Source organism: Oncorhynchus nerka, linkage group LG9a (genome assembly GCF_034236695.1).
Source record: "Oncorhynchus nerka isolate Pitt River linkage group LG9a, Oner_Uvic_2.0, whole genome shotgun sequence".
Lineage (NCBI taxonomy): Eukaryota > Metazoa > Chordata > Actinopteri > Salmoniformes > Salmonidae > Oncorhynchus > Oncorhynchus nerka.
Genome location: NC_088404.1, coordinates 63,085,297 through 63,098,807, shown reverse-complemented (window position 1 = coordinate 63,098,807; position 13,511 = coordinate 63,085,297). Strand labels below are relative to the sequence as shown.

Sequence of the window (13,511 nt, the reverse complement as noted above, 5' to 3'; positions counted from 1 at the left end):
CTCAGAGGGACCCGTCCTGATCCAGGAGAGGGAGCGACCGTGGACCACGTTGTCCGACTGCGGGTGCAGCTCCTCGCTCTCTGCCTCGGGTCTCTCTAGAAGTCCCCTCCTGGAGGTCTGTCCCCCTCTTCTCCTCGGCCCGTCCTTGTCCCACTCTCTGTCTGTCTGTCCATCACTCTTGAGGAATTGTTTTTTCTCTCTACGGACCACAATACTGTTCTCCTCCTCCCCCTCTCTTTCTCCAAGAGTGGGTCTGGAGGTGTGGATGGATAGGCTAGGCGGCGCGGTCCTATTTGGTGATTGGGTACCTACGATCTCGGCCTCATCTTCCGGGTCCACCCCTTCCTCCTCTTCCGGGAAATCTGTGGCAACAGAGAAAGTTAATCGTTAAAGGGTGTGTGTGTGTATGTGTGTTGTGTATGTATATGTGTATCTGTGTGTCAGTGGGTGTGTGTACTTACCGTCTGGGTTAGGGAAGAAGAAGGGTCTATCATCGTCCTCCTCGTCTATCTTCATGTACTTGTAGAAGCCAAACCTGTCAGAGAGAGAGCACGAGAGCGAGAGAGACAGTTAGCACACACATATACACAGAAGTCTAACAATACCCCAACTAAGTGTTTCTCTTTCGCTCTTCTTTCTTTTCTGTTTTATACATTTTTATGTTTGTATCTCTCCACCTATGCTTTTGAGAGTGGTTACATTTGTCCATCTTCATCCTTCCAAACCAAGTGGTGGCGCAGGCATATTTCTCTGCTCTGCTTCCATCTGTGAATTACAATATAATAATCAACTGTATGTGGAAAATAGCCAACCGAACTTACTTCTCCAAGTAGATGGGCGACTCCCTGTAGAAACACTTGTTCTCTCTCTCCATGTGTGTCAGACGTGTAAAGTCATTGGGATAAATGAAGGACAGGTACACCTGAGGGAGAGACAAACAGGGACAAGTCAGTGAATAAAGACAGAACTAATAGATACAGTGCTAATAACATGTATGGATAAATACTGATCAAGTGCAGGGTCCTGTTCATTAAGGAAAAGGTTTTGCAAAGGAAAAGGAAAGTCCAGGGTAGCCCCTTACTGTTTCAGTCTGTTTTTATCCGTTTGGTGCCTAATGAATATGACCCTGGTATTCCTTCCTCAAAAATTATGATATTTATCTGTTAATAATATTTTGGTGTAATAACACACTTTGACCAAAAGAGAACCCTAGAAGTTTGTTCAGCGCTGTCATCAATACAGAAGAGGAAGAAGATGAGTTTTAAACACTCAAACCAGTAGATATCCATTTTTTCTAGCTGAAAAATGATGGCAAGAGCTTACCCATGAATTTCCACAACAATGTAAGTCAATAAGTCATAGTCTTTGTCAAAGTATGATATATTTGGGCATGAAGTGACAATACCGAACTGCCCGCTTCGTGAACATTTGTGCCAATGAGGTGTCTTTCCCTCTGAAATGACGTGGACATTTTTTTTCATCTATGTTTCAGGGCTGGGTTAAATATGAATGGTAGCACCCACCAGCATGGCATTGTTTATGAATCAGAAACACATGCAGCGTTTGAGAGTCGCGACTGAGCTGAGCAATATAATAGATCATCTTTGGCTATAGCAAACATGGTGGCTAAATGAAGATAGTTTACTCAGGCTTTTTACCATTTACCAAATGGTCAGTTCCGGTGTACGTAATGCCTTTTGGTCCTAGACTTGGCGCTCCGGCAATTCTCTCAAGCTCTGTCAAGATGGACGGAGAGCATCGCTGCACAGCTATTTTCGGTCTCTCCAGAGATGATCAATCGGGTTCAAGTCAGGGCTCTGGCTGCGCCACTTAAGGACATTCAGCGAATTGTCCCCAAAGCAACTCCTGTGTTGTCTTGGCTGTGTGCTTATGGTCTTTGTACTATTGGAAGGTGAACCTTCACCCCAGTCTGAGATCCTGAGCATCTCAATCCTGACTAGTCTCCAAGTCCCTGCCGCTGAAAAACATCCCCACAGCATGACGCTTCCACCACCATACTTCACCGTAGGGATGGTGCCAGGTTTCTTCCAGACGTGGAATGCCAAAGAGTTCAACCTTGGTTTCATCAGACCAGAGAATATTGTTTCTCATGATCTGAGAGTCCTTTATGTCATGTGCCTTTTACTGACGAGTGGCTTCTGTCTGGCCACTCTACCATAAAGGCCTGATTGGTGGAGTGCTGCAGTGATGGTTGTCCTTCTGGAAGGTTCTCCCATCTTCACAGAGGAACTCTGGAGCTCTGTCAGAGTGACCATCGGGTTCTTCGTCACCTCCCTGACCAAGACCCTTCTCCCCCGATTGCTCAGTTTGGCCGGACGGCCAGCTCTAGGAAGAGTCTTGGTGGTTCCAAACTTCTACCATTTAAGAATGATGGACTGAGTTCTTGGGGAACTTCAATGCTGCATAAATATTTTGGGACCTTTCCCCAGATCTTGTGCCTCGACACAATCCTGTCACCGAGCTCTACGGACAATTCCTTCGAGGTGTGTGCCTTTCCAAATCATGTTGAATCCGTTTAATTTACCACATCTCAAGGATAATCAATGGAAACAGGATGCACCTGAGCTCAATTTCAAGTTTCATAGCAAAGGGTCTGCATACTTATGTAAATAAGGTATTTCTGTTTGGTTTGTATCCTCCACAGATTTGAAATGTGTTGCAGGGGAGGCTCAGGCTTAAATACCTGTTGCCATTTAGGGAATTATAAACAGTGGGGAATGTGCTAAGTGAAGATTGTGTTTGTTTTTTATGATCATGTTTTGAAATTAAGTATTTTATTGAGTTTTTATATTGATGTGTGTTTTGTATTGTGTAGGGCTCATTATGACACCCTGTTAAAATATATATATTTGTTATTTATTTAATCATGTAGGCTAGTTGAGAACAAGTTCTCATTTACAACTGCGACCTGGCCAATATAAAGCAAAGCAGTGCAACAAAAACAACAACATAGAGTTACACATGGGAAAAACAAAAGTACAGTCAATAACACAATAGAAAAATCTATACACAGTGTGTGGAAATGGAGTAAGGAGGTAAGGCAATAAATAGGCCATAGTAGCGAAGTAATTACAATTTAGCAAATTAACACTGGAGTGATAGATGTGCAGATGAGGATGTGCAAGTAGAAATACTGGTGTGCAAAAGAGCAAAAAAAGTAAATAAAAACAATTTGGGGATGAGGTACATTGTTGGATGGGCTATTTATAGATGAACTATGTACAGCTGCAGTGATAGAAAAGCTGCTCAGATAGCTGATGCTTAAAGTTAGTGAGGGAAATATAAGTCTCCAGCTTCAGCGATTTTTGCAATTCGTTCCAGTCATTGGCAGCAGAAAACTGGAAGGAAAGGCGGCCAAAGCAGGTGTTGGCTTTGGGGATGACCAGTGAGATATACCTGTTGGAGCGCGTGCTACGGGTGGGTGTTGTTATGGTTATGGTGACCAGTGACCTAGCAAAGACTTATAGATGATCTGGAGCCAGTGGGTCTGGCGACGGATATGTAGCGAGGGCCAGCCAACGAGAGCATACAGGTCGCAGTGGTGGGTGGTATATGCGGTTTTGGTGAAAAAACGGATGGCACTGTGATAGACTGCATCCAATTTACTGAGTAGAGTGTTGGACAGACAATTGGATTGGTGGGGCGCTGTGTCGACAAAGGCTACAGGCCAATTGGCAAAAGAGGTATTGTAGCTGGAGTAATTTCGTAATTTTGTTTGCTACCCGGGAGATGCGCCTGGCTCAAGGCTAACTGGTGCTAGCTTCGGGGCAAGGGCGTTAGCCACTATAGTCACTCGGTAGCAGCTAGCTGGTTGTGATGATCCGATGCAAAGGTCCAGAGCTTACGGCAGGAATCCGGGGATGTAGTGGCTTCTAGTAGCGCTAGTGAAGAGTCCGGGAGGCATCAGCTGTGTAGCTGAGTGATCATATGGTCCACTGAGCAGGCTGGGAGATGGGCCTGGCTCAAAGGCTAGCTTCGGGGCTGGGCCACTCGGTAGCAGCTAGCTAGCTGTGATGATCTGGAGTAATGGTGGAGAAAAGTAGTCCGATATACTCAGGGTTGATATCGTGTTGTGCAGACTGGCGGGTATTATCCAGGGTAAAAGCGTCTGGTGTCTGAGCTAGAGGTAAAGGCCGCTAGCAGCGGCTAACAATGACTAAATAGCTTGTAGCTAATTAGCCGGTTAGCATCTGATGGCTAGCTGCTGATGGAGGTTCTAGCTATAAGGTCTAAAAAATAAATAGTAGATCCATATCACATTCTGTGAGGCGGGTTGCCGGAAGGTATATTTAATTTAAAAATGGAAAAAGAGATTGAAATATATTTAAATATATTTAAAAAACTACGAAAAAGGACAACATTTACATGGGACCGAGACAAACACGTCTGCACTGCTATACCAACTTGGAATGTAAAAAATAAAGGTTAATTAAAATAATTCATTGATATATAGCTAGCTTGCTTTGTGAAATGAAAACAGAGAGAATAAAGAATATCGCTACAGTGCCTTCAGAAAGTACACTGCTCAAAAAAATAAAGGGAACACTAAAATAACACATCTTAGATCTGAATGAATGAAATATTCTTATTAAATATTTTTTTTTTACATAGTTGAATGTGCTGACAACAAAATCACACAAAAAGGATCAATGGAAATCAAATTTGGATTTGGAGTCACACTCAAAATTAAAGTGGAAAACCACACAACAGGCTGATCCAACTTTGATGTAATGACCTTAAAACAAGTCAAAATTAGGCTCAGTCGTGTGTGTGGCCTCCACGTGCCTGTATGACCTCTCTACAACGCCTGGGCATGCTCCTGATGAGGTGGCGGATGGTCTCCTGAGGGATCTCCTCCCAGACCTGGACTAAAGCATCCGCCAAGTCCTGGACAGTCTGTGGTGCAATGTGGCGTTGGGGCATGGAGCGAGACATGATGTCCCAGATGTGCTCAATTGGATTCAGGTCTGGGGAACGGGCGGGCCAGTCCATAGCATCAATGCCTTCCTCTTGCAGGAACTGCTGACACACTCAAGCCACATGAGGTCTAGCATTGTCTTGCATTAGGCGGAACCCAGGGCCAACCGCACCAGCATATGGTCTCACAAGGGGTCTGAGGATCTCATCTCGGTACCTAATGGCAGTCAGGCTACCTCTGGCGAGCACATGGAAGGCTGTGCGGCCCCCCAAAGAAATGCCACCCCACACCATGACTACCCACCGCCAAACCGGTCATGCTGGAGGTTGTTGCAGGCAGTAGAACTTTCTCCACGGCGTCTCCAGACTCTGTCACGTCTGTCACATGTGCTCAGTGTGAACCTGCTTTCATCTATGAAGAACACAGGGCACCAGTGGCGAATTTGCCAATCTTGGTGTTCTCTGGCAAACGCCAAATGTCCTGCACGGTGTTGGGCTGTACGCCCAACCCCCACTTGTGGACGTCGGGCCCTCATACCACCCTCATGGAGTCTGTTTCTGACCGTTTGAGCAGACACATGCACATTTGTGGCCTGCTGGAGGTCATTTTGCAGGGCTCTGGCAGTGCTCCTCCTGCTCCTCCTTGCACAAAGGCGGAGGTAGCGGTACTGCTGCTGGCTTGTTGCCCTCCTACGGCCTCCTCCACGTCTCCTGATGTACTGGCCTGTCTCCTGGTAGCGCCTCCATGCTCTGCACACTACGCTGACAGACACAGCAAACCTTCTTGCCACAGCTCGCATTGATGTCCCATCCTGGATGAGCTGCACTACCTGAGCCACTTGTGTGGGTTGTAGAATCCGTCTCATGCTACCACTAGAGTGAAAGCACCGCCAGCATTCAAAAGTGACCAAAACATCAGCCAGGAAGTATAGGAACTGAGAAGTGGTCTGGTCACCACCTGCAGAACCACTCCTTTATTGGGGGTGTCTTGCTAAATGCCTATAATTTCCACCTGTCTATTCCATTTGCACAACAGCATGTGAAATTTATTGTCAATCAGTGTTGCTTCCTAAGTGGACAGTTTGATTTCACAGAAGTGTGATTGACTTGGAGTTACAGTGTGTTGTTTAAGTGTTCCGTTTATTTTTTTGAGCAGTGTATTTACGCGCCTTGACTTTTTCCACATTTTGTTGTGTTACAAAGTGGGATCCAAATGGATTTAACTGAATTTTTTTGCCAACGATCTACAAAAAAATACTCTGTAATGTGAAAGAAACATTTGAATAAAATAAATTGTAATAATGGAAAATACACTTGAATATATCTTGATTAGATAAGTAGTCAACCCTCAGAGTCAATACATGTTAAGAATCACCTTCCAGCTGTGAGTCTTTCTGGGTAAGTCTCTAAGGGGCCGATCCCAATTTAGGAATTTATGCCTTTTCTACGCACGCCTTCCTATGCACTACTCAGTATTTGGTATTCAGACTTTCCTTATTCAGTCGCGTAACGCGCACTGCAGGTGTGGTTACCTTGCATACTCTAAATAAAAATCATTCAACCGCTGAAAACTCTCCCACTTGATAGCCAACAGATTTTCTTGTGGACTTTTCATTCAATGGGGCTTTCAGTACATTCATCTTAAACCATCCCTTTACATATGGTGGTGCACCTTTAATTATAATTTAGTCGACAGAGTCAATAGAATAAATTGAGAGAATAGATTCTGAACATATGGATCAATGAAAACGGCAGGTAGCCTAGTGGTTAGAGCATTGGGCCAATGGTTGCTAGATCGAATCCCTGAGCTGATAAGGTAAAAATCTGTAGCGCTGCCCCTAAACAAGGCAGTTAACCCACTGTTCCTAGGCTGTCATTGTAAATAAGAATTTGTTCTTTTAACTGACTTGCCTAGTTAAATAAAGGTTCAATGTGAAAAAAAGAAAGCACTCTATGCAAATTAGTCTCTGTTTCATTACCAACTGGTAGATTTAATAAATACTTGTAAATTATTTTGACACATTTTAGGGTTAGGAAAGTATTAACATTTTTATTTTCAAATGCACAAAATACTAGATATTGATGAATAAAAAAAACAGTGGTTTGATTCATCCTGAAAGTTGTCATATTCAAGTTCAATCCATTAAATGTTGGGAGGTGGAAAAAAATGTACAGTAAGGGTTGAACAATAATCTCTCTAATCATGGAACTGTATGACAACGGTCCAGTTGTCGTGAACCATGCGCCAGGCTCCAGGTGTAGCCTGCAATGTGTGGTCTGATTTCCATAATGATTCAAATAGGCTACATGTCCTTAATTATTGCACAACGTTAGCCTAATATGATCCACTAATGCTAGTGACCCTCAGGAACAATTTACCAGGACATGACAGAAGAGAGAAAGATAAACAGAATGGAATGATGCAAAAATAAATGTATGTGGGTATTACTGACGGTGGCTCCCGAAAGCGGCTAATATTTAACATGATAAAAATGATAAAATAAAATGGAGAAAAGCCCAGGTATATAATAAAAACATTCTAAAGCGTATACATCAACTCGGCAGGTTCATCCCCACAGAAGCCTCCAGTTTAGGTCTCCAAACTTCATTCATTCAAATCATGAGGGCACACAATTACAATTCTGAATAACGGCGCAGCTACTCATATCCTATTTCACTGTGGAAGAAGGGCTGCAATACATGTCTTCCATATGGCTGGTTTCATAAGAAATCATCTACAACAATTGCTGTGTGTATTTACAATCGCCTTCTCCAAACGGATTACTAAGTAAATGCTTTTTCCAATTGAAACCAGTAGGTTTGCTAGTCCTTATTCATGGTTTCCTCGCACGTAACGGTGGTGGAATTATTGTGGATTAAATCAAAGTCAGAATACGGTGTAATCTGTAGACACACCTCCGCCACACCTTCATATATGCATGGTCCACCTCAAATGAATAGAGGGTGAATAGCATGCTATTGTCATGACGTGGCCCTTTCTGGGTGTAGATCGTGGAACATTCTGAATGGTACTCTGAAGTATACATTCTAACCACCTACAACCACAAAAGACTTTGTAACTTCAATGAAAGTTAACCAGAGACTCTGATGAACTAACCAGAGACTCTGATGAACCCTACAGGACGATCAAGGATTCCAACAGAGAAGACAACAATGACACACAGGCGTAAATATATATACATTGCAATTATTCTCATGTGCAAAGGATTAGCATTTCAATTAATATAATTATAGACTGTGTGTAGTGAATCCATTTGTCTTTCCCGCTCTTTCTCAGTCCCACCCCTTCCTTTTGTCTACCAGGCTGTCATATCAGCTTAGCCCACTAGGGACTTTTCTATCTATTGTTAGTAACCAATATTTACAGTTGGTTTGTTATATATTTCTGTGATTATTTAGTTAATTAAGCAAATTTGTATATTGCTGATTCATCATTTATACTAGGATTCGTGTAGATAACCAATAATTTTATGATGTTAAGATGAGTCTGATAGAAGGTAAAGAATAATTAATGATTGACTGCTATTGATATAAAAGATCTTTAAGATTGGATTTGGGAGATAGCTTCCGTGGTGCCCCAGATTCCTAATGAGTTAGTTATTGCCTGATTAATTTAATCAAGTAATTAAACGTTAGGTAATTGATTTGAAAATAGCATGTCATCTTATTTAACCATAGTAAAGACACAACACAACTATTCTCATGCTTAAATTCAAGGTCAGAATACACACAGAAAGAAAAGCACATAAAAAGGGATTTGCGTTCCATTTAGTTTCATTTTGGAATCTGGACCTAAAAGCTTTGCACACCTGGATTGGCCATTATTCTTTAAAGAAATCTTAAAGTTCTGTCAAGTTGGTTGTTGATCATTGCTAGAGAGCCATTTTCAAGTCTTGCCATAGATTTTGAAGCCGATTTAAGTCAAACTGTAACTAGGCCTCTCAGGAACATTCAATATATTTGGCCTTGTGTTTTAGGTAATTGTTCTGCTGAAAGGTTCATTTTTTCCCCAATGTCTGTAGGAAAGCAGACTGAAACAAGTTTTCCTCTAGGATTTGCCTGTGCCTAGCTCTACTTAGTATATTTCCTAAAAAAAAACTCCCTAGTCCCTGCAGATGACAAGCATACCCCTAACTTGATGCAGCCACCACCATGCTTGATAATATGGAGAGTTGTACTCGGTGATGTGTTGTGGTGGATTTGTATCAAACATAACGCTTTGTATTCAGGACAAAAAGTGAATTTCGTTACCAAGTTTTGTGCAGTATTACTTTAGTGCCTTATTGAAAACAGGATGCATGTTTTGGAATATTTTTTATTTTGAACAGGCTTCCTTCTTTTCACTCTGTCATTTATGTTAGCATTGTGGAGTAACTACAATGTTGTTGATCCATCCTCAGTTATCTCCTATCACAGCCATTAAACTCTAACTGTTTAAATCCTTATTGGCCTCATGGTGAAATCCCTGAGTGGTTTCCTTCCTCTTCGGCAACTGAGTTAGGAAGGGCGTCTCTATCTTTATAGTGACTGGGTGTATTGATATACAAATCCAAAGTGTAATTAACAACTTTGCCATGCTCAAAGGGATATTCAATGTCTGCTTTTTATTACCCATCTTCCAATTAGATGCCCTTCTTTGCGAACCACTTTCAAAACAACTTTTTTCCCAAAAGGTTGCTAAGCACGTAACAGGCTGATTGGTCGGCTGTTTGAACCATTAAAGGGTGCTTTGCTATTCTTGGGTAGCGGAATGACCTTTGCCTCCTCCATGTCTGAGGGCACATACCATCTACTAGGCTTAAATTGAAGATGTGGCAAACAGGAGTCACAATGATTTCGCTACCAACCTCAGCATTTTACCATCCAGGTTGTCGGTACCAGGTAGTATGTCCTTATATATAGAAAGCAAAAAAAACTACAGTGCTCGTCTTTCCTTATTTAGTCCATTATGCATTAATACGAAGGCTCAGCATTTGTTGTTTGCATGTCATGCCTAATTTTGCTAATCTTGTCAGCAAAAAAGTTATTAAAGTGGTTGGTAATATCAAAAGGTTTTGTTATGAACAAGCCATCTGCGTCAATGAAGGATAGAGCCGAGTTTGCTTTTTTGACTAGAATTTCATTTAAAGTACTCCAGAGCTTTTTACTATAATTATTTTTATAATTTATTTTGTTCCATAATATAGTTCATTTTTATTTTTGTTTGGTGTAGTTAAGTGATTTCTCAATTTACTGTATGTTTGCCAGTCTGCTATGTTGTCAGACATATTTGCTATTCCATTTGCCTATTCCCTCACATCCATCTATGGGGATTTGGAGGTTTTGACAGTCAGTTTCCTGATGGGCGTATGCCTATCAGTAACAGAAAGAAGCAGTTTCTGTCACGCCTGTCCTTGTGATTCACCCCCTCCAGGTGTCATTATTCTCCACCCCCTCCAGGTGTCGCTTAATCTCTGTGCCAGTTTGTCGTGTATGTTAGTCAAGTAAATCAGCGGGTTTTTCCCCATACTCCTTCTGCTATTCTCTTTTCGATAGTCTTCCTGGTTTTGAACCCTGCCTGACTCGGGAATACTTTTCTGCCTGCCTGATCATCCTGCCTGTCCTGACCTTGATTTTGCCTTCCCTTTTGGACTCTGAACTGGATTTGACCCTTTTGCCTGTCCACGACCGTTCTCTTGCCTTACCCTATTGGATTAATACATATTGTAAGACTCCAACCATCTGCCTCCTGTGTCTGCATCTGGGTCTCACCTTGTGTCATGATAGTTTCATGAATTCTTCAAGTCCGGCATCGGGTTATTCCTCATAAAACACATCAGACCAACAAATATTTTTCACATCTTCAACATAGGAATCATCGCAAAACCTCTTGTATGATCATTTATACACAATATTAGGTCCAATCTTTGGAACTGAGTTCTCTCTGGATATGGCTATTATATTATGATCACTACATCCGATGGATGTGGATACTAATTTAGAGCAGATCTCTGCAGCATTAATAAAGATGTGATCAATAAAGGTGGATGATTTAGTTCCTGTTCTGTTTGTAAATACCCTGGTAGGTTGAACCAGATTGCAGGCATTGGTTACAGCTTCTTTTTTAGTGGACAGCTTGATGACAACCAGTCAATATTTAGGTCACCCAGAAAATGTACCTCTCTGTTGATATCACAGACATTTAAGTGATAATGCCCAAGAAACCGGTGTTTGGAGGATATATTGGGACGGGTGTTGTTAGGCCCAAGATTAAGTCCAAACACTGGCTTCGAATGCATCATCACTTTTAAATGGGTTACCAACATATTCAAATAATGATTTCATTATTTTATTTTATTTTAATGAATTTATTCATATAATTTCATCCTTCCACAAGATATAGTCTCGACGCAAATCTATGGTTGCTTCCCAAGCTGGCTGGTCTGTCACGACTTCCGCCGAAGTCGGACCCTCTCCTTGTTCGGGCGGCGTTCGGCATCACAGGTTTTCTAGCCATCGCCGATCCACCTTTCATTCTCCATTTGTTTTGTCTTGTTTTCCCACACACCGGGTATTCATTCCATCATTACATGTCGTGTATTTAACCTTCTGTTCCTCCCGTGTCTGTGTGCGTAATTGTTTATTGTTGAGGTTGGCATGCTTCCGGCTGGTTTGCGCCGGGTTAATTGTATTACCGTGCTTTGTGGCAGCCTGTACTTTGTACTTGTGTTTTTTGTACTTTGTGTTGCTTCACTGGTTCATTGGGCATTTGTTTTGTGATGCAGTTCCGTTTTGTGCATATGATTGCCTTAGTAAAGTGCTTTGTCCACTCATCTCTGCTCTCCTGCGCCTGACTTCGATGCACCAGCTACACTCACCTCTTGACATGGTCGTTCGTTCTTTCAGGTTTGGTTTGTTTGCCAGGGACGTGACCCAGTCGTTTGGTCTTTTGTTCTGTATCTATGGACGCGTCCCAGTCATTCGTTCTAAATGTTCCATTGCCATACTGGCTTGCAACATTCATATCCCTTGTTTGCTAGCTAGTAAACGGATACTAACTTAGAGTCATGTCAAGAAGTGCAGCCAGAATAACAGTCAAGAAGCCCCATTTGTTTAAGCTGTTTTCTAGTGACATTTATTTGGATACATTCATAACAATGAGCTAATGAGGTGTCATTTTGCCGGCATAGAAAATGTGCTTACTCATCTGGACACTGTTGTTCAGAGGAGCTAGCCAACAGCACAGCTAACATAATGACTTCAAACTGAAACTGGAAAGACTGCAAACTAGCTGCACTTCATTTCGTTTGACCTTTTTTCAATTGACATTTTTTTCTATATAGCCATAAAAATTATGCCAGCTGATTCATGACTTTGACTGGCTGAGAAATTCTGCCTGTCTGTCTCTCTCCTCCCGATACGTTCGTTACTATGGGACAGCTGGAGATCAAATGTCAGAGAGACAGACAGCAAGGGTCATACAAATTTCTACTGTTGAAAACTAAATGTTAGTCTAAAAGAAAAGTGAGATAATGTCTAGATGGTTTTTATAGTGGAGATCAAGTTTATAAATTGCTTGTCAGGGCTGATTAGACAGTGGATTGCGCAGTCAGATGGAACAGAGTAAAAAGGCATAATGTCATACATTTAGCCGTTGGTAACTTGTGGAATATAGACACCGGCTGGAATGCAGTTTTCACCAATCAGCATACAGGATTAGACCCACCCGCTGTATAATATCCAGCATTTCACACATTTACTCCAAATAATGACTTCAAGCATGCAGTGGTCTATACCAACTTCCTACGCGAATAGTCTTTAGCTGAGGGAGATGAACCTGTAGCCATATTACTTCTACTTCATCTGGCATGGAATATGACTCTGGACATACTTAGCAACACCTCCTCCATTTGCATTTCTATCTTTACTATATATTCTTTAGCCATGTATAGCTAATATTGCATCATCAAACTAATTATCTAAGTGTGTTTCAGAGATGGCCAGAACATGAATGTGGCTAAATGCATCATAGAATTCTTAGCTTTCAGACATTCAACTTTGTTCGAGAAACTATTTCATATAAACATTTTGTGTAAAAACAAACCAAGTGTAGGAGAGAATACTGTTTAGCTGCGTCCTCTGATGACCCCCTCCCTCTCTCTCTCTCCATCTCAGCCCCTGTGTGCTGTTCGTTGAATTCATTGTGTGCAGTGAGTAAGGGTACGGCCACACAGAGATTTTGTGTGTGGAAATTACGGATTGAGACAATGTTTTTTTAAAGGGTGTCATCCTTTGATGGCTGATGGACAATGAAGAGGATTGTCAGAAAAAAATGCACAGTATATCCACCTTGCATGCAACCTTTCTGAAAAAGTAGAGATTAGTTGAACCTTTGACAGACAAAGACGGACAATGATGAATGCGTTTGCATTTTCATATGTGACTCGTTTCAGGAAACTTGGCGTATGTTGCGCGTCACTACTTCACAGGAGTGCCATTTGAATGTAAACGTATTTTTTCTTTTTTTATGCGTTTTTTGGCAGAAATGCCTTCATGAACTTTCATGTGCCTTA

The 13,511-nt window shown here is 41.8% G+C and overlaps 1 protein-coding gene across 1 annotated transcript in view; it reads right to left on the bottom strand.

Moving 5' to 3' along the window:
* b4galnt4a (beta-1,4-N-acetyl-galactosaminyl transferase 4a) overlaps positions 1 to 13,511 on the bottom strand; it is a 471,729-nt gene that overhangs the window by 20,077 nt on the left and 438,141 nt on the right. The window contains 3 exon segments of the mRNA XM_029668828.2: positions 1 to 362; positions 462 to 535; positions 822 to 922. Of these exon segments, the coding sequence (XP_029524688.2) occupies positions 1 to 362; positions 462 to 535; positions 822 to 922 (537 nt within the window).